The 20,225-nt window shown below is 48.0% G+C and overlaps 1 protein-coding gene across 5 annotated transcripts in view; it reads left to right on the forward strand.

Moving 5' to 3' along the window:
* The first annotated feature begins 3,089 nt into the window (after positions 1 to 3,089).
* The window catches only part of CNNM2 (cyclin and CBS domain divalent metal cation transport mediator 2), a 119,373-nt gene continuing 102,237 nt past the window's right edge, over positions 3,090 to 20,225 (forward strand). For all 5 annotated transcript variants that reach the window (XR_014226615.1, XR_014226616.1, XM_082286205.1 and 2 more), the window contains exon 1: positions 3,090 to 4,709. Coding sequence is in view for 3 of the 5 variants with exons in the window: in XM_082286205.1 (XP_082142331.1) it covers positions 3,140 to 4,709 (1,570 nt within the window). In the remaining 2 variants the exon portion in view is untranslated. The remainder of the gene's footprint in view (positions 4,710 to 20,225) is intronic.

The raw sequence follows: 20,225 nt of genomic DNA on the forward strand, positions 1-20,225 counted from the left end.
GGGTGAGAGGACTTGGCCCCAGTGACGTCTTCTACCTGAGAGCAAATAAATGTCTGAGCTCAAAGGCTGTGTGCTTGTGGCTGCCTCAGGGCTGGGGGGTGCTGTGCTTCCCTGGCAGGGCTGGTGGGGCAGGTTGTGCCTGGTTGCAGTGAGGACCCATCCTGTGGGTCCCCTCAGTGTGGGGCTGGCAGTGGCTCTGTGGCTTGGGCACACAGGCAGGGACAGTCTGTCTCACTAGCAGCCCTGCAGCCCATTCCAGGAGATGGGGATTGCTCTCTCCTTCCCTGTGCAGTGCCACTGAGGTTTCTGTTTTCCCCTGGATTCCCATCTAGTTTGAAAGCCTTGAGTCCCCTGCAGGCATCGCACCTGCGGAGTTCTGCAGGGAAATACAACAATTCTGGAAAAGCAGAAATGTGTCCAGCTGCATCCCACAGCAGGCAAAGAGCAAGGTGCAGGGGCTTTGAGGCTGTGGTGGGACGTGATGGGCTGCATTCCTGCTGCCCAGCATGAATCCCACAGGACCTGGCCCACAGAAGGTGTTTGGGAAAAGCTGGGGGCTGCTGAACAGCTAAACTTAGAAATGAGGGACCATTTCCACCCCTCCTCACAGTGATTTTCCAGGGGGGACCAAATTTCCCATCTCTGCCACTTAAACATCATCTTGCTGTGGCATGAGGGAAGTTAAGAAGCAAAACCCAGTAAAATTTGGGTTCAAAAACAAACATGGGCCGATGCCAAGGATGTTCTGCAGTAACAGTAGCAGCAGCTGAGGAGGGTCCAGGTGTTCAGGACCCCTGAAATTGTTGTGAAATTTTGTGGAATGACCTCACTGATGGGACCTTGGGAGGAAGAAGCTGTTTAATACACACACCCCACCCCCAGCCCTCTTCCTAGATTACTTACAAAGACTTCATCTAAGTCCCCAGTAGCTCATCCTGGGAGGTTTGCAGCAATTAGCTCCTGCTATCAAAGACAGTCTTCCCAGTGGGAACGGTAGAGCAGGTGGGGCAGAGGGGTCCTAGCTGCAAATCCCTTCATTAAAAAGACATGAATCCCTGGCTTGGCCTTTCAACTTGCCTGGGAAGAGCTGCACCCACAGTGAGATCCCCTCTCTGTGCATACAGAAAAAGGCTGCAGCTTAAATGCCACTGCATTTGCATAGCACTGTGTTTTTCCCAAGTTCTCAGCATGTCAGGGAGGAAGCAGCTAAGAGAACTTGACTTTGATGTGGAGCATTAGAGGTCTTCACCAGGTTGTTGATGCAGTGGTGTCCTCTCTGCCTGGCTTTGCTTGTGCACGCCCAGTCTTGGGGTTTTCAGCCACCAATGTATGAAAAGAGGAGTCCTGCAGCCCCATCCCATGTGAGGAACTTCAACATAATTTGTCCAACACCCCAGTCTGTGTATTTTAGTGACTGTAGAGATGGCCCAAATTCTGTCCTCCTAGTGTGAAGCTCTGCAGCATTGGTGTCCTCCCTCAGCAGGCAGACAGGGTGTTGTGATGGCAGCAGCCAGAAGTTGTGATGGTCTGATTCACTCCCAGGGGAAAGAGAAGGGATTCCTGAGTCCCTGTTCAGTGTGGTTAGCAGGGTGCCGCTGTGGCTCAGGGACACCTGTCACCTCCCTGGGGAACTAGGCCTGCAGAACTCCCTCAGGATGAGCTGAATGAGATTTGGAGATTTGGCTGTGACTACAGCCCCCAGAGCACTGTGCTCTGCTCCACACTGTATTGGGTTGCCCTGCACAACTTATTCTTCCATTTTCCAAGCACTTAAACAGAAGGGAGCTTGTTTTACCTCCTCTAAAGGGTGTCAGCCACTACAAGCCACGCTGGCTGCTCCCATGGCTGTTTGTCTCTGTCTGTCCAGGATGCTGAACTGTTTCCTGGCTCCTTCATGACGGATGGACATGGAGCGATGATGACCGGGTGTGGGGTGTGTGTTGGGACAGCAGCCGCGGCCTTGGGAACAGCTGGGCTCTCGGGGCGGTGGGACATGGCACACGGTAGTTTACAGGTGCTTTCCTGAATCGGGGCTGTCGGCCCTCCGTGCATCCATGCACTGAGGATGAGCGGAGCGGGACAACCGGGGCGGCTTCGGACGTTCTCCATGGGAGCTCCAAACCCCGGCCCCGCTCGCCCCACGCCCCACAGGGCGGCGGAGCAGAGCAGAGGTGAGGGAGCAGCGCGGCCCGTCCGTATTCAGTATTTAATGGTTAATTCCGCTCTCAGGCGCGACGCAACTGAGGAGGTGTCGGGGCGGACGGTGCCCGGCAGCCGCAGTGTGACCGCTCGATTTCTGAACGTCGCACGGTACTGCAGCGGCGGCGGCTCGGGGCCGACCAGGGAACGGGCACGGCTGAAAGAGCCGCCCCCACCGCAGCGGATCGCGGCGGGACGCACCGGGATGCGCCCCCTTAGGCCGGGCCTGCGAGGCGCAGCGGGGCCGCCAGGGGGCGCTGCGCGACCGCCGACCGGTGTGGCGCGGGGACGCGGGGCGGCGCTCCCGGGCCGCTGAAGGGGGCGAGCGGCGCGGCGGGTCCGAGGGGAGCGGAGGCCGCCGTGGGCCGGGCGGGAGCGGCGGGGGGAGTGGGGAGAGCGGGATCGCCCGGCCCATTCGGGCGCCCCGTGCCCCGGCGCGGGCGCTCCCGGGGAGGCTCCCGCCGAGCGCCGGGCGCTCCGGCCGCACCGCACCCCCATTGGTCGCGCCCCTCCTAAGGCTCCGCCCCCTCCTGCCCCGAGCGCCGTCGCCATTGGCCGCGGCCTGGCGGCCGGCCCCGCCCCCGCGCGCCCGGCGTACACACCGGAGTCACGCGCCCCCGGGGCTGGGGAGGGGGCGGGGCGCGTCGGGGGCGTGGCCTGGCGCTGATTGGCGAGAAGGCGGGCGCTGATTGGCTGCTCCCAGTCTGGGCCCCTCCCCCGCGCGGCGGGCGGGGCGGGGCGGGGCGGGCGCGGGTAGAGGCGGCGCTGGTCGGCACGGCCCGGCAGTCGCCGCCCGTCGGGTCCCGCGGGCAGCCGAGCCCGCGCCTCGCCCGCCGCCGCCGCCGCGCCCGCCGCCACCGCCGCCGCCGGGGGAGCCGGGGCACGCCGCAGGCGCCGCGCGGTGATGCGGGGCCGCGGCGGCGCCGAGCCCTGACTAAAGATGGCCGCGCTGCCCGGTGGGAACATGGCGGGGGGCGGCCGGGGGGCGCGGGTGCTGCTGCTGCTGCTGCTCGGCGGCTGCCTGGGCCGGCGGCCCCCGGCCGCTGCCGCTGCCGCGCCGCCCGCCGCCGTCGTGCCCCCGCCGGCGGCGGAGGAGACGGTGATCATCGGCCTGCGGCTGGAGGACACGGACGACGTCTCCTTCATGGAGGGGGGCGCGCTGCGGGTGAGCGAGCGGACGCGGGTGAAACTGCGGGTCTACGGGCAGAACATCAACAACGAGACGTGGTCGCGCATCGCCTTCACGGAGCACGAGCGGCGGCGGGGCGGGCGGGCGGCGGCGGGGCCGGCGGGTCGCGGCGGTGGCGGGGGCGGCGGCGGATCGGCGGGCAGCGGCGGGGCCCCGCAGCGCTGCGGCATCCGCACCTCGGACATCATCATCCTGCCGCACATCGTGCTCAACCGCCGCACCTCGGGCATCATCGAGATCGAGATTAAGCCCCTGCGCAAAACGGAGAAGAGCAAGTCCTACTACCTGTGCACCTCCGTCTCGGCCCCTGCCGCCGCTGCCCTGGGGCCCGGGGCTCCCGGAGGGCTGGCAGGCGGCGAGGGGCCGGCGGGACCCCCGCCCTGGGGTGAGACCACTTGGATCTACCATGACGGCGAGGACACCAAGATGATTGTGGGCGAGGAGAAGAAGTTCCTGCTGCCCTTCTGGCTGCAGGTCATCTTCATCTCACTCCTCTTGTGCCTCTCGGGCATGTTCAGTGGCCTCAACCTGGGCCTGATGGCCCTGGACCCCATGGAGCTGCGCATCGTGCAGAACTGTGGCACGGACAAAGAGAAGAACTACGCCAAGCGCATCGAGCCTGTGCGGCGTCAGGGCAACTACCTGCTGTGCTCCCTCCTGCTGGGCAATGTCCTGGTCAACACCACGCTTACCATCCTCCTGGACGACATTGCCGGCTCTGGGCTGGTGGCCGTGGTGGTCTCCACCATCGGTATCGTCATCTTCGGCGAGATCGTGCCGCAGGCTATTTGCTCTCGGCACGGCCTGGCCGTGGGCGCCAACACCATCTTCCTCACCAAGTTTTTCATGATGATGACCTTCCCGGCCTCCTACCCTGTCAGCAAATTGCTGGACTGTGTCCTGGGCCAGGAGATCGGCACGGTCTATAACCGTGAGAAGTTGTTGGAGATGCTGCGGGTCACCGACCCTTATAACGATCTAGTCAAGGAGGAGCTCAACATTATCCAAGGAGCCCTGGAACTGCGCACCAAGACTGTGGAGGACGTGATGACTCCCCTCCGAGATTGCTTTATGATCGCCGCCGAGGCTGTGCTCGACTTCAACACTATGTCCGAGATCATGGAGAGCGGTTACACCCGCATCCCTGTTTTTGAGGGTGACCGCTCCAACATTGTGGACTTGCTGTTTGTTAAGGACCTGGCTTTTGTGGACCCCGATGACTGCACACCACTCAAGACCATCACCCGCTTCTACAACCACCCACTGCATTTTGTCTTCAATGACACCAAGCTCGATGCCATGCTGGAGGAGTTCAAGAAAGGTGGGCTCGTGCTTGTGGCGGGTGCGCGGTGGGGTCAGCATCTACCTACTTGCAGCAAGGGAGCTCTGCAGGGTGGCCTCTGGGGTTCCTGCTCGCAGAGGGGTGTGGGAAGGTGCATTCCGGACAGTGAGTGACCAGTATTTAGGCACCTGCCAGATCTGCTCGTTCCCTGGGCCAGAAAGCTGATCCACGTCTGGGATGTGCCCCCAGCCTTTTTTCCCCCACTGCACTGGGATGTGTGTGTGGGCGTAGTGCCAAGCAAGGTTGTTTTCTTTCTTGCTTTTTCCAGTCATCTGTCCGTTATAGTGAGAACCACTGACGGGAATCTGCGCCCATTCCTTGGCTGTGTCTTCTCTGTGCTTTTTCAGCTGGCCTGACAGGGAGGAGTGGGTGGGCTGCTCGGGTGCCTTTCAGGCTCAGTGCACACACGTGCTGAGATAAACAAGGCGTTTTAGCTCCATTCATAGGCTCAGCCAGCCGACCTCAGCTCCCTGCTCGTGTTCTAGTTACTTTGATTGACACTTTGATCTTGTAACTCATAAATCATTTCAGTGTCTTAAAATATGTTCCAAAGCACCTGTTGGTGCTGCACTTCAGAGTTACAGCTCTTTTTTCCCAGGCTTCCCTGTGCCTCAGGACCACAGCCTCAGCAGAGACGTGACCCTTTCTACCTCTTTGGTGTAGCTTGGGTATTAGTTGCATCAGAACGGGACTGAGACTTTCCACCTTTGTCTTAATTGTAGGTGGTGTTGACTTGGCAAACGCATCTTCATTCTTGTTAGAAGCTCTTGGTTATGAGAAAGGAAAAACCTCTTTTTGTTTTTCTTTTAATATCTGTTCTTGTCTGCAAGCCAAATAATAATGTTCTATGGCCTGTGCAGGAGGGAGCTTTCAAAGTAGCTGTTAAGTGAAATTTCAGACAGTTTGGATGTGTGGACTCCTGTGCTGGAAAAAGAAAGGCCATTTGGAGTGCCACCAGACTGTTCATACCCAGGGAGATCTGATCAAAGTACCACAGAACATCATGGTTCCTGGGAGGTGATTTGCTTGAGAGGGGAAATCTAGTGGGGTATATTTGAGTTCACCTTTTATTAACTGCAAAAGTAACCTTGAAAAAAACTTTGTGGATTGGTGAATGTTCTTTCCAGATAAGTTTAAATTGCAGCTTAAGCTTCAGGTGCTGTTTTGTCCACATGCTAAGCTCTGGTGTCATGGCATTTGATCTTCTTCATCCTGCTTAATTCAATATTGGGGATTTGGAGGCTTACCTCATCTTTATTTCATCTTTTTGGATAGAAGGTGAGCATACTCCTGCTTTTTACTGACCGGTGCAGCAGTGGTTATCTTTATCTCTTTCAGTCTGTGTGTAGAGATGGGGAAGTCTTATTTGGTTTTGGAGGTGTTGAAGGAGAGATGAGGGAGAGCCTCCCTTGGCTGTGGTTTCTATGCTGCAGGATCTGCAGCTTGGATGTGGGAAACTCAGGGATGTCACTTAACTGTTGGCTGGTTAAGGTGGATTTTGCTGCATGTGCAAGTAGAGGGTGGTTCTTCTTCCCCTCAGTCCCTGTTGTTCAGACTCCAGATAGCACAATAGGGTTCTTAGCCTGTAGTGAGACTTGTGGGTGTTTTCTAGTTCTGTATGCAGCAATGTGTCTGAAGAAATGGATGTTTATTTCCCTTGTCTGAAAGTATGCTAACACTCCTGTGTGTTAGCATAGCAGTCCTTTTATTTAACAGCTGGGAGAATTAGGTGTGCGCTTTAATCCTGCGAGTATGGCTAAGCCAAATGCCTCCTTACAGTTCCTGAAACTGGTGCTTCAAATAGGCTCCTTAAAAATTCTCCTGGATGGCTTGGAAGGTGCAGACTGGAGATCACTTTCCCTGGTAGCCAGAGGGCTTCTCTTGCCTGCGCTAGGAAACATCCCAGTAGCACAAGTTCAGGATCACTTCCTAACGTGTGTGTTCCCTCCTGAGATAGCTGAGTCCTGGAATAGTCTCTGTAGTTGGGAATTAATTCAGGCTCATTTGAGCATACTTAAATGTTTACTCCAGAGTCGCTGTGCTGGTTGGTCTGTATGGGCAAGCCCTGTGTTAGGATCAGCTCTGTCTTAACTGGTTTCTCTTTAAAAAGTGCAGATATAGTGGAAATAAGTGGCTTCCATTGTGTCTTTTGAAATGAATGTAAATAACTGATAGCTGGCTTGATCTGGCATAGCACAGTGTCTTTTGCAAGGGCTCTTCCAACTTTCTTCTTTAGAGCAACCTTGCCAAATTCCCATGAGAATGTACAAATTAAGGGCGAGAATCAAATTGCGTGTTACTCTCCAGTAGAGTGTTGGAAATAAATAAGCTTACAGTTTTTAATCATTCCCTTCCCATCAGTGATCTTCTGCCACAGCCATCTTGCTTCAAAACTCACAAGTGTCTTTTTTTGATAGTCAGGACCCTGCTACCACTGTTGGGTACAACAGGCAGCTCGTGTGATAGTGCTGTCAGGTAATACCTTTAACTGATTTGAGGAGAGAGGATGGTTTCTTTTTTGATAATTAGCTGGGTGGGTGGGGGTTTGAAACTCACATTTTGGGCAGAAGCAAAACATTCTTAACCTAAGTATGGAATGGAAGCTTACAGGGAAGAGATTAAAAGCCAAGCATGGCAGGATATGCATCCTTATGCTGTTGCAGAAGATGAAATGGGTAGTTCTGTAATTGTTTCTAGTGCTTAGGCTGAACAGCTGGAGGATTTGGTGGTGGGCCTATTGTTAACATTCTTTGACCACAATTGTAAAATAAGTATCTGTTTCACTTCCATGCTGCCAGGCAAGAAACTTAATTTTAAAAGAGCTTCAGCATGTTCCCACTCGCTTGCCGCTCAAATCTCCTAAAGTGTGAATAAACATGATTCCTGAAGCAGTCCACAAACAAGCTTCTCCTCTAAAAAGCATGGTTTACTTGCAAATAAATAAATAGCTTTTGAAATAGGTGCAATTTTTCTCTTCTAAAAACAGACCTTAAACCTTTACCAGAGCTGTCAAATCCACTTGCCTACAGGTTGAGCAGGCTGAGTGCTTAACTTGAATTCAGTCATTCAAATTTAATGCAATGGAGTCTAAGGTACCTTTTCTACTGGCTGAGGAAAGGACCTGCCTGACTTTGCTTAGAGCAAAGAGGTATCTAGTTTGAAATGATTTCACTCTGAGCTAATCTGATGTTGGATGTTGCTGTAAAGGGGAGCAAGGCCTTACCTGTTCCAGGATTGATTTGTCATGGCTCCTAATCTGCAGCAGAAAGTAAAAGAGCTACAGAGTCATTTTTAGAAAGAAGCTGGTGAACTGTCTCCACAGATCTCCTTTTTCTTGTCAACATGTGTGTGGACCTGCTTTTTGTTGTTGTTGTGGTTGTTGTTTTCTGTTCCTTTTTGACAGTCTTCCTGGGTCTCTGCTTAAATGTTCTCTGGCACTTGCTCTTGGTGTTTTTCACAGGCAGATCTCTGCATGTGTGATCCTAAATCCAAAGCTTTCTATTTCTAGCTCCCTGTCTGCTGGAGCTACAAAAATTCAGCTTGAAAAGCCTCATATTGTAATACTAATATTTCAAGATTGGCCCACTTTTTGCAAGCCATTGTACAGCTGTGTTCCTGGTGGCCTGGATGGCTTTGGAGGGCAGCAGTTTCTCAGTTGGAGTTCTCCTTATCTGGGAACTTTGAGTCATATGTTTTGATCTTATTGATATCTGTTTCCACTATTATTTTATACTACAGATCCGAGCTTACTAACCTGTTGCAAAGAAGCCACAACTGTGCAGCAGTTCTGAGCTCTTGTTTTCTGAATCACATGGCAGCCTTGAGAAAACTCCTGGATTCCTTATTAAAATCATTGCCAACTGGACCTTAAAAGATCTGTCTTTCCTAAAAACAATGTATTTAGCTTGATCTATACTTCCTTCAGGCTCTGTTGTTCTTGTATTGTCTGGTTTTAGTAGCATGTATGTTTGGTGGCTGTATTTAGAGTGGATGTTGGGGAAAAATGTCCATTTTTTTTCTCGTTCCTCTTCTCCCTCAAAAGAAAACCAAGCCCCAGCAGCCTGAAACATAAACTTCTGACTTTTGAGTGCAGAGAAGAATACTTAGACCTACTTTTCTTTTAAGCATAGAGATCCTCTTTTTGGAAACAGGTACGATAGCAAGTAATTCCTAGCCCACGGATCCAAAGTTGTGCATCACTGTTGTTAGTCTGAGGGGTTTTTTTTCTGTTATTAGGTCATTCTGGTGCAGCTCTAATCCAGGTTTGTAGGTGGCTTCTTTAGTGGCTCCTTTCAAGTTTTATGACCTGCTGAATCTGAGTCCAGTCTACCCTTGAGTAACTTTGATTTAGTAGGTCTGAATGCTCACTTTCTAGTTTATCTAGCAGGTTGACTGTCTCCTGGGTGCATTTTCCGTGTAACCCTGTGACTGCAGCATTACGAGAAAGTGGAAGAAACTACATAAATCCTTTCTGGGATTATGAAAGGCACGTAAAACTTCTTGGAAAACAATATCGTTTTCAAGGCTGCTTAGCTAATAAAAGGCACCTCCTCCGATCCTTTTGGGGAAATTCATGTTACAGAGAGGGTGTTGAGGAGGTCCAGTGTGGAGACTTTGTGAAGAGAGTAGGGGAGTGGTAGGTGGGAAGGAATTTGCCACCAAGAAGCAGAAGTCTTAGCATGCTATGCCTGCAGATTTATTCCCTGAACAAAAATTGCATGTGGGGGTGGGGGTTGCCTCGTGACAAACTGTTCCTTGGCTGTCTGACAGCGCAGCACCCGCAGGTACTGCACTGCCAAGAGCTTTGCTGGTCTTGCAGAGCTCCTGGGGGATGCGTGCTCGTTCCACTGGAGAGCAGCGGATGTGGGTTACTGCAGGCAGCCCCCCTGCTGGTACGCTGAGGGAGAAGCGCCAAGGGGAATGCATCAGGGAGCAGCTCCAGTTCTTCCTGGGCTCCCGACTGGGAACGTTTTATAGGGACCAGGAGAAGAGAGGCTACTAGGAGAGCAGCCTTGGTGAGGAGCCCAGCTGAGGACTCCTTCTGCTGCTGAGAGTAGGAAGAAACATCTTTCAGGTGGCTGGCAGGGAGAGGAATAAGTGAATTGAATGGCTTAAGCAGTAGAGGTTTGAGTTTGATGCCCATGTTGGATATAATTCTTTGATTGCTTTTTAACCGATTGTTCGCAACTCTTGTCGTTCGACAAACACAAGAAGTTGCTTTTTCCTCCCCTCAGCTGTTTGCTCAGTTAGCAAATGCTTTCCTGTGCTGAAGCTGATGGGAGTGAATTCCACCACAAGTGAACCATGCTCCTATCTGCTTTCTCTGTGTCTGTAAACGTTATCTGTAATAGGCACAGATGTAAACTTCAGGTCAGTCTGTGCAGCCAACAGCATTTCACAGCCAGTTTTGGAGCAGGATAGACCTAAGGAGTAGAATGTCAACTTCTGAGCAAACTCATTAGTGTGTGAAACTGATCAGGTAGTTTAACCACTGCAGTGTCCTTCCAGGTCTGAGAATTTTTTTGAGTTTCTTTTTTTTGCTCGGCTGACATGAGGTTCTGAGGAACAGAACATTTTCTCAGTGAACTTCAGTTGACTCTGAGGGCATAAGAACAATAACAGCGAATCCTCTGCAGCAGGTCACTTCTGACAATGGCTGGGGCTGCTTAGAGAAAGTATTAGAAAAGAGCCAATTTATTTTGTTCCCTACGGAAGCTTACTGATCTCATCAGGCTGTGATTCAGGAAGTTCTGGGACTAAAGATACTGTCTTTATTAAATAGCCCTAGATGCTTATTTCTCTCTGTGAGTATGTCTGATCAACACTGAACCTTTGTCAGCTCTTGCACAGAAACAAACACCAGTAGTGGGTGTCTCCTGTCTGTAGCTGTGTAGTGCTAGTGGCAGAGAAAGGTGGGTCTAGAAGTACATTTCTGATTGTCAGTTATGTATGAAGCCATCCAAAGGTAGGTTTTGTTTTGTCAGGCTATGGTATCACTCTAGCTGGTAATTTAGGAAATGAGGACGTGAGCCACCTCACACTTCATATGTGTTATGAGCCCGAGTCCCCTTCCTGTGTTATTGAAGGAATCATTATAGTGAGGGGAAGTATTGTGGGGGTTATTAGGCTGCTTAACTTGGAGCGTCAGTGCCACTAATAACTGTGACAAGATCTACTCATCTTCCTGGTGTTGTCTGGTGTCAGATTTTGTCTTGCTCACTTGGATGGCACACATCCCACTGCACAGGAATTAAGACCCGGAGGATTCAAAGTAGTCTCACTACTTCATCTCTTTTAAACATTTAATGTCCTCTCAATATTAGGAGTCCTAAGTCAGTCTTACAGCAACTTAGTCAGGATCAAGTAGGCAGAGAGTGAAAGCAGTGGCTGAGCAGTGTTGAGTGAGTCTATCCACCACCCAGCTGTGCTTTTTTCAGTAATATTTAGCAAGAGCTCACTTTTGCATTTGCTTATGCGCCTCTACAGAGCTGTGGTGCAATTGCCAGTCTAGGTAGGCCAATTGCACTTCAACTATTGAGTCCCTTCCAATTTCACTAATGGAGCTTATAAAACTAGCCCTCAACACAGGATACTCTGAACCATACCCCAGTGAGTGCGACCTGGCACTCTCATTAATTTGACAAGGTCCTGAATTACAGCCTACCAGCTACAAATAGGAGTGTAAATACTTGGTGCTAATGAGCTACTGCCCACAGCACATGGCTAACAGTCCATACCAGGTGGTTGATCCAGCCTGGCTCCTGCCAAGGTCACTGAGTCATTTCAGGACTATCAAGCAATGGGGTTTTGTTTCACTTTTCACCAATTTATAATCATAGAAAATGAGACGCATAAATCTGTCATTAACTTTCTTCTGGAGGAATGCATCTTTTCCCTTGGCCAAGAAATCTGCATGGCCCAATATTTGGTAGAAGCAGCTATGCTGGGAATAAAGTAGGGCTAAGTGTGATGGTATACAAAGCATCTGTGAGAAGGGCATGAAAAGAAAGACTGGTTAAGGAACTATAAGGGAAAGAGATGACCTCATCACCTCAGTGTAGGTGGTCTTACAGAGAGGTAGACGTAGGGAAGAGAAAGGGATGGCTTGGAACAGGTGAGGTGTTCCTATAGTGTTCTAAATAGCTTTTTGTACAACATGGGCTAGTGAAGTTCTGATTCTGGAAAACATATTGTTATGAGTTGAGTCAGAGGAACTGAAGTTTTCCCATAGCTTCTTAAAGAAACCTCCAAACCCAAAACCAAACACCAGCAAGAAACCCACCAAAACCCCCTCTAATGTTATGACTCCAGGACATCAAGCCATACAGTGTCTTTCGCGGTGGGCATAGAAGAACCAGGTCCCTATTTGACACTCCAGCTTGAAACACGAAGTTGCAATAGCAGAAGGAGAGATGACAGTGAGAGCCATCATGCTTGGAGAGGAACTGAATGTTCTTTTGGCTTGCCACTGGAGTTGCATGCACCAAATGTTCTTAACACAGTGGCCAGGTCAGCTTATCTTTGCATTCTTCGTCTCAGTAATAATGCAGCACTAACTCGCTCCATTTTTTGTCCTCCTTTACTCAGAAGTGTTCTGTTCCCTGTTTGTGGCTTTGTCTGTAGTAGTTTTCCGCTCTGAAGGGTCATAGGTAGGGACCCTTGGGAATCTTTGAGCCATTGTTGTCGTGTTTTCTGTTAAAATTGTCTGGGAGCCTTCCAGAGTTTTGGTAGACAGACAGTTTTCACTGAAGTGAAGAGTAATTTTCAGGATTTTCCACACTTCCATGCTGTCTATGGGGCATCATGTAAGTTGCTTGCCGTTGAGGATTGGGTTGTTGTAGTTCACAACCTGTAACGCCAGAGGTGTTTCTTTGTCTGAGTTGGCTGGCATGTTGAAATTGGGTTCTTACATAGGTGTTTGTGGGGTTTTTTTTTAATTTAAAAACATGACTCAGACTTGCTCTTCACCTACTGGTGATGATATCTGCTTAAAACGACTAGTGAAAGAATACTAGAAAAACAACTTGTCTTGTAACCAACTTGTCTTAAAATATCCAAGCCCTAGATTAAACAGAAACCTCAAAGTGTAGAAAGCTTGTGTGGTTGGGACTTAATTGTGTCTCTTTGTATTGAAGCATTTCACTTGTGAAGTGTTTGGTATAATGATTTCAGTGTTTATGAAACAACAGCCCTTCTCATCAAGGAATTGTATTTTGAAGGACAGAGTAAGTGTGATGCCTGTCAATCTGGGAGCTGAAACCTGATGATTGTGGAGGCCCTAAGAGTTTGCAAGTTAACAAGACTCTGCTGCAGTTACTAATTAACTAGGCAAGTGCTTTGCTCCAGCCAAAGGCACTGGAGCCAGGAGATGAATGCATACATTCAGCACAAAAGATCTATATAGTTATGTTTTCTGTCATGCTTTCTGTTGGGATTGCACCATTCATTTGCCGGGAGTCCCAAAAGGAGCTGCTCTTCAAATGAGAGCAGTGTGGTAACATTGCTCTCTGCAGGGTAAACTGTGGGTCCTGCTTCCCTGAGGTTCTTTCCTGCAGCAAGTGTGAATGAAAGGTGGGGTTTTCTTTACAGTGAGTTTTTTTTATGGTGGTATAATCTCTTACAGTGATGTGACAGAGCCTTTTGTGACAGCTGATCTTTGTGGAGTTGAACAAGGCTTTATTTTCCCCGTTTGTCCATGAGTAAAGAGGGCAACAAAAATGCTGATTCTGCCTTGGTTGGATACTCTGCTGCCAACAATTCTAAGAAGGATCTTGCCATTTCTGGTTTTCTTCCAGGACTCCACCTCCAGCTTTCAGAAGATTGTCCTGCGTACCCTTTGCACTGGGGGGTTCAAAGTGCAGCCTGCAGGACCCCTTTCCATGCAGCAGTTATGGGAGGACAAGTTGCCTGCTTTTATTGCTTGTGAATTGCAATTGTCAGCGATTTCTAGATTCCTACAAATAGGAAGAAGATCTGCTGGTGTGAGCCTGTTCTTGATAAAAATTTACAATCTGGCATTGAAAGTAGGTGTGGCTGTGGGTTTTAGGCAAGCTGCAGGCTTAGTTCTTCCTATCTTGCCTGGGACATCTTTCCGTTGGAAGCAAGAACAACTCTTACAGTTACAATTCCCATACACAGCAAGTGCAGACAGGGACATTCAGTTGATATTACAGGGCATCTAGTAAAGAGGCTTCAGTTCAATTTTTTACTAGTTAAAGTAGGCCAGAATTGTCAATTAGAGTTATTCAGTAGCTCTAACTTGAACTCCAAGGGGCATCACTAAGTTTTTGATTCAAGGTGGATAAATTAGTGTGATATATTTTGCTCTGTGAATTTGTGTGGGTTTTGTTTTTTCCCCTGCTGTGTAACTGAGGTATGTGTGCAGATAAAGCTTTTTGGCTTTTTGACGTTCGGCTTTTATTTAAATGTCTTTATGCAGTGTGTGGGGATTGGGTGAGGAAGAATCTCTCAAAGTACCTTGGAGACTCACTGCATTAGGTCTTCCTTTTCCTCCAGCAGAGTAGAGGGGTAAGAGTTTCCTCACTGGAAGCTGGGGCAGTGGACTGTGAGTAGCTCACTGTGTGGACTACATGGTTGTAGAGGTATGGGATTTATGCTGTTTTTCAGATGTGATCTGGTCTTGTTGTGTGCTGGTTCCCTACGCTCATGGGGTATAACTTCTGTCTTCTTGTTGATGTTCTAATTTGCCTGGAGCCTTTTGGAGTGGTTAGGTTTGAAAACACTAATTTCAAAACAGTGAATTTCAATAACTTCACACTGCTCACGGGGAGTATTTTTTTTTCCTTCTCTTAGTGTTGAAGAATTGCTTATGCTATGTGGATGGGATTTCTCCTAGAGAAATCAAGATCCCTATCCAAATCATTGTCTATATCTCTCAATAAAAATGCTGTACAGTGTACTTCAGACTCAATGTCAGCTACTAAAGGTTTTAGTGCTCCCTTGCAAGAGAAATAGGAGACTTTCTTGTATCTTGTGTAGAGGAAAGCCAGCCTCTGATCCTTCTGTACTAGTGTGATTGTGTTTTACTGTGACCCTTACAGGGATCACAGCCCACTTAAAGCTCTGATCCCATATGATGGACCCAGCCTCTCCATCATAATCAGGACTGACAGTTTTCTAGGTCTTTCTGTTCGTTTGACAGAGGCCCAGAGGGGATTTGCGATCACTAAAGTGAAACTGCTTTACCAGTAGTGTGCTAGTTTAATGCAGCTTGTGTTGTGTTGTCTGAAGGCTCCCAAGGAGAACCTGGAAATGGAGAAGTTGCACAGTTCACCCTGTAGGCAGACTTGGTGTGGGGTGAAGCTTCCCAGTGTGGGAATCCCCTGAGGTTAGAGCTTGAGAAAGGCAGCTGTGGGAGTGAAAAAACTTAATTACCTACTGGATGCAGGCTCCAAGAGCTACAGCAATCTGTTGCTTGATGCCAATCATAGAGCTGAACCTGTGAGTGCAGTTGTAATGTGTGCAGTCAATGAGCAAGCAAATAGAGTAGCTTTCTTTTTTCCGGCTTTCTTCAGTGCCCCTGGGGTTAAGGGTGGGAATGAAGGTTTCCCTGTGCTGTGTGATGCACCACAGATGGGAATCCCAGTCTCTCCTCTTCCTCTCTACATGGGAACACTTGCTGTGCATGGGATAAGAGGTCTACCAGGAGAGCTCTGATGTCAATGGCTCTATTCTGTTAATGTTTTTTTTTTTTCTTTCCAGAGCAGCTGTTTTGAATTTTCCAGTCTTTGCTGTAATCTTTGAACAAGCTTTATTTTATTATGAGAGAGACACTGTGGAAGCATGTAGGGTAGAGTGAAGACACACATACATTTTAGTGTTTAGGGCATTTTCATTTCTGATTCCTGGCCTGGAAACTGGGTTTAAACTTTTTGCTTGCCTGCTGTTTGAACATGGTCCAGTGGTAAGAGGCTTTAGTACATTTCTTCTTTGCAAATCATCAACCTCACATCTTCCAGTAAAGGAAAGAATTTGGGAATATAGCTTCCAAGAGTAATAGCCTTCTCAGCACTATGCAATGCACAGGCTCCAACCAAAAAGTTCCAAGGAAAATATTCAGAAAGGGGGAAGTTGTCTAGCTGTAATTCCTGATGGTTTTGTATTTAAACTATTTGGTTTTGCAGAGATCAGTGCATGTTTTTTTTTTTTCAGACAGACATGCAGCCATCCTGGAACTAATAACTACGTGGACTATCTTAATCCAAGCATGGGTTAGAGAAATGAAGAAAATGTCTCTTGCCAAGTTTGTATTGATGATGCTCTGTAGTTTGCCTTTGTTCCCACTATCTGATTAATCTCTACCTGGAAACACACCTGAAAGTATTGGAGGCTGTTTCTAGGTACCCTGTCTTCTACCTGAATCCACCTCTTGATCAGTAGAAGGAGTTGAGTGCCTCGAGCAGTGCTTGAAAGGTTCAAAGGAGGATGCTGAGCAAAGAGCCACCATGAAGAAGCTGGTAGGCTTGGGGATTTGAGTGGTGTCTGGGTCTATTTCCTTTGAAAAGCGCTGGGACAGCAGTGTCCTGCCAGTTTTTAGAGTGAACATTTAGGAAGGAATGAAGTGCTTTAAACGCCAAAGATTCTTTTAAGAAATAAGGTTATCTTAACCATCCTCTCCAGTGCTGCAGTTAGTAGTTGTGACAAGGAATGAGTGTGTACTGTGATTAAACATGTACTCACAGTGAGAGCCAGCATGTAGTTCCTGGGAGGAAGAACTCTTGCTGTGGTAATGCTTGTGAACAATTCTCCTAACAAAAGGAATTCTCATCTCAGTGTTTTCTGTGACTTTGAGGATGATTGGGACATTAGAAAAAACCTCAAGATATGACCAGATGCAAAAGTTCTTACAAATAGGAACAAATTTTTTTGGGGTTGGTTTTCTTTTTAATCCTTGTAAAACTGAGACTTAATTTTCCTATTCCTGCATTTCTTTTCCTTCAAAATGGAAAAATGACCCAAGGAAATAAAGGGCATAACTCCTTCAACTGAGTTGAGAACTGGGCAAGTATAAAGTGGTGGCTTTTATCTTTTGGATCTCCTAGCACTGTCCAAAGCTGTAGTTGATTGTGATGCCTTCTCCTTGTGCTTCAAATACTTTGCTGTAGAATGAGGACTCGTTTTTCTCCTTTCCTCTGTATCAACTGAATTGGTTTTGTGGGAGCCAGTATGTGTCAGCTTGTCTATTGTAATTTAGGTTCTATAATAGGAATTTGGTTTAATGTTCATGTCATAGCTTCATTGCATGATGATTGCAACTTTCTTTAGACTGACAGCCCCTCCAGTGACTCAGGTTCTGTTTCTCTTGCCCTGAGTTGCTTGGCTGTCAATGTCTTCAGTGTTTTCACTCTCCTTTTTCAGATCAATGTGTAGTTCTCCTGGCACTATATGTTAGCAGTAAGTGAGGAAAAACAGAAAGAGACTAGGCAACAGATGAGATGAGGCCATCCACTAGGCAAGTGTGTGGAGACAGTTAAAGTGACTGTCCCATGGTTAGTGCTCTGTTTTGGCTACTAAAATTGCTGCTGTAGAGTTCATTGTTGGGTGCTTTCTTACCTCTTACTGACACAGAGAGGGGTTTGATATGTTTTTTCTTTACTGAGTCAGAGATGCCATTTATCCTTTTATCCTGTGCTGCTTGGCTTTTGCTTTCAGACTGTTTTAAACTAATGTCCAATTTAGGATTAATTATGTACTAAATACTTTTCTGTTTTTCTGGGCTGAAAACCTAGTAGACAAGTCTTTAAATGGCAAACCTGTTAGTGCTTAAATTCCCAGTGTTGAGGGATATGCAGGTGACTGTCCTTTTTTCTTGTTGGTGACAAGGTGGTAACCCAAGTATGATTAAATATGTTGGCTCCCTCATGAACCAGAAAGTCTCGAGCTCTTACTCCTGGTGCCACTGGAAAGTTGTTCTTGCACCATGGACAGGTCAGTTATACCAGAGGGTAACACTGCACTGTCCCTCACTGCCACCCATTCCAAGGAATCTTGAGCAAGCTGGCTAAGAGGGGTGCAGTGGCACAGATGCAAGTCTGTTCTCACTGCTGGTGAATCCTATTCATTTGGGATAAAAAGGATGGCTTAGTTGGACTCTTCCCTTATTCCATGTGCAGTGATGTGATGTGGGGAAAGTGCAGCCCACTAGACATTTTTCAGCAATTAAGGGGGTGTGCAAGACTTGTCCTTGTGATGGTCCAACCCTGCTCCAGGGTGGTGCAGGCAGCCTCCTCCATGTGCCACTCAGTGTGTCCTGCTTTTCCTGAGGGTATTGTCAGAGACTGGGTTCTGTCACTGCCTGGTGGTTGTTCCCTAGGGTGTAGTTGCCTCTGTGACACGGAATTGAAAGGACCTGTGTCCTGATGATACCATTATCACTATGTCTCTTTATGCTTCCGCAAATGACTGATGTCTGATTAAAGTGTCTGTTAGTGCAGAAGCTCGGTGTTGACTTGTAATCCAGGGCACCATTTTTGCTGGCATGAAGAGATGTGCTGTGCTTGTGATCATAGTGACCTGGCTCTTTATTGTTTTCTTTGACAGAGGAGATAGGAACAGGAGGGAGGAGCTGAGAATTTTCCTGCTGGTCCCATTCAGAAAATGGATGTGACTGGGACAGTGAAGGCGTGATCTGTTTTCTCATCCCTGTCCCAGGAATTTGGCTTGTGCAGGGAAGGCAGGGACAGGGACTAGTTCATTCTTCTTCCTTTGACTCACTAAATGAAGAGGCGAGGGAATGGTACCCTTCAGTAAAGTGTGAATTCAGAAGTCTCATTGAAAAAGTTGCTACTGAAAGTAACAGAAGTAGATTTCTAGTTTTAGATAAAATTATTTTTCCTTAATTTTTAATCCCTTTGTGCTGGAACAGGGACCTGAAGGGAGTGATGGTGGGACTAGGTAGGGCAGCCTTTGCAGCAAGGAGATGGGAGTGTTGCAACCTTTGAGTTGCTAATCTTTTGAGGTGGCATGGATAGATGTCTCATTACCCTCACCGGCAATGCAGGCACGGTTTTATCTGTGACATACCAAGCAAATTGCCTTTTGCCTCAGAGATGGTGCAGGGTTGTTAAACCTGTTTGGCTTCGAGGCAGTCATTCTGTGGATTCTCTTTATCTACCCCTGTGAGGGTCAGGAGGCCTGCAGAGGCCACCCTCCTCTTCCATGTCTGATGTCTGCTCTGCAGGACCAGCACTTAAGGCAAAAGCTTCTGTGTTGGGTAAGGGCTTTTTTAGTAAGTGCTTTCAAAAATAGCAGTAGATTGTCCCTCTGGGTCAGGTGAGGGAGCTGCAAGGCTTGTGGGGAGATCTGCAGCCTCAGACAAACCAGGGACTGCTGTGCTCAAGTATGATGTTTGAAGATCTAACTAGAGAAATCGAATGTTGAACTAGGTTTACAGTTTGATTTTAAATTTGATGCTAAATTCTGGTAGCCAGTTGTCATCTGGTTTTTATATCCCTATCAGAATAAGCTGTTTTTAACATAAATGACTAACTCCATTAAGTGTCAGTCAAAATGTTAACTTCAGCATGAAGAAACAATTGATCTGCATCATGATCACTGCCAAAATGCATCTGTGGGTATGTGTTCCTTGGTATGTCACACATCTGTAGCAGGTGGTGATAATACTGAACAAAGCTGTGAGCATTTCTGTTTGCTTTTTTTTTTCTCCCAGCTATTGCAAGCTCTCTGTGAGATTGCTGAGACAAGCCTGTGTATAGGGGTGGCTGAGGAGAATCCAGAAGCCCTAGGAAGAGAGGGAAAGTAAGAAAACAGCAATTGTTCAGTGCATGGGAGAAGTTTAAAGCATAAAATGCAGAAAATGAAAACTGTCCTAAAAAGAAGAGTAAAACCTACTGAAGAGAGTAACCATTAAAGTGTCTGACCTCCCTCTGCTGCACTTGTCACAGCTAACACGTTCCTGCCTTGCTGTTTGTGCTCGCCTGTGGTTTTGGCACGTCTCTGCGATCCATTTAATGTTACCAAAACAGGTGCCACGTACACACAAGCAAAAGAGCTTTCTTCTTACTGTTCCACCAAAGGATCTGACTCATTGCTGAAGGGATGGTTCATTTAGCAGAGCAACTAAACTGAAAGTACAGAAAATTTCAGGGTTTCCGCTGATAACTCTTCCCTTTGGATGTTTTCTGTGCTATGGATGCAACTTTTGACTGTGGGCATTGGTCTATTAGGAATCGACTTTTGCTAAGTTTAATGTATGTGAATCTCATAATGCAGGTGACTACTTGTTAGTGGAAGTTGAGCTAGATTTGAACCTGTAGAGGGTTATTGACTTGATCTTTTAATCTGTCAGCTCATTCTTCACTTTTCTTCTCTGTTTGGATGTTGTAGTTTTGAGATGTTTTTGGAAAGAGTACTGGGAAAACTTGCAAACATTTTTCAAACAAAAGATGGTTTGTCTTCATGGCTGGGAGGGTTCATTTGGACACTTGCTCTGATTTTTTTTTTTTTTTTTTTTTT

The sequence above is a fragment of the Coloeus monedula genome (assembly GCF_965178545.1).
Source record: "Coloeus monedula genome assembly, chromosome: 8".
NCBI lineage: Eukaryota > Metazoa > Chordata > Aves > Passeriformes > Corvidae > Coloeus > Coloeus monedula.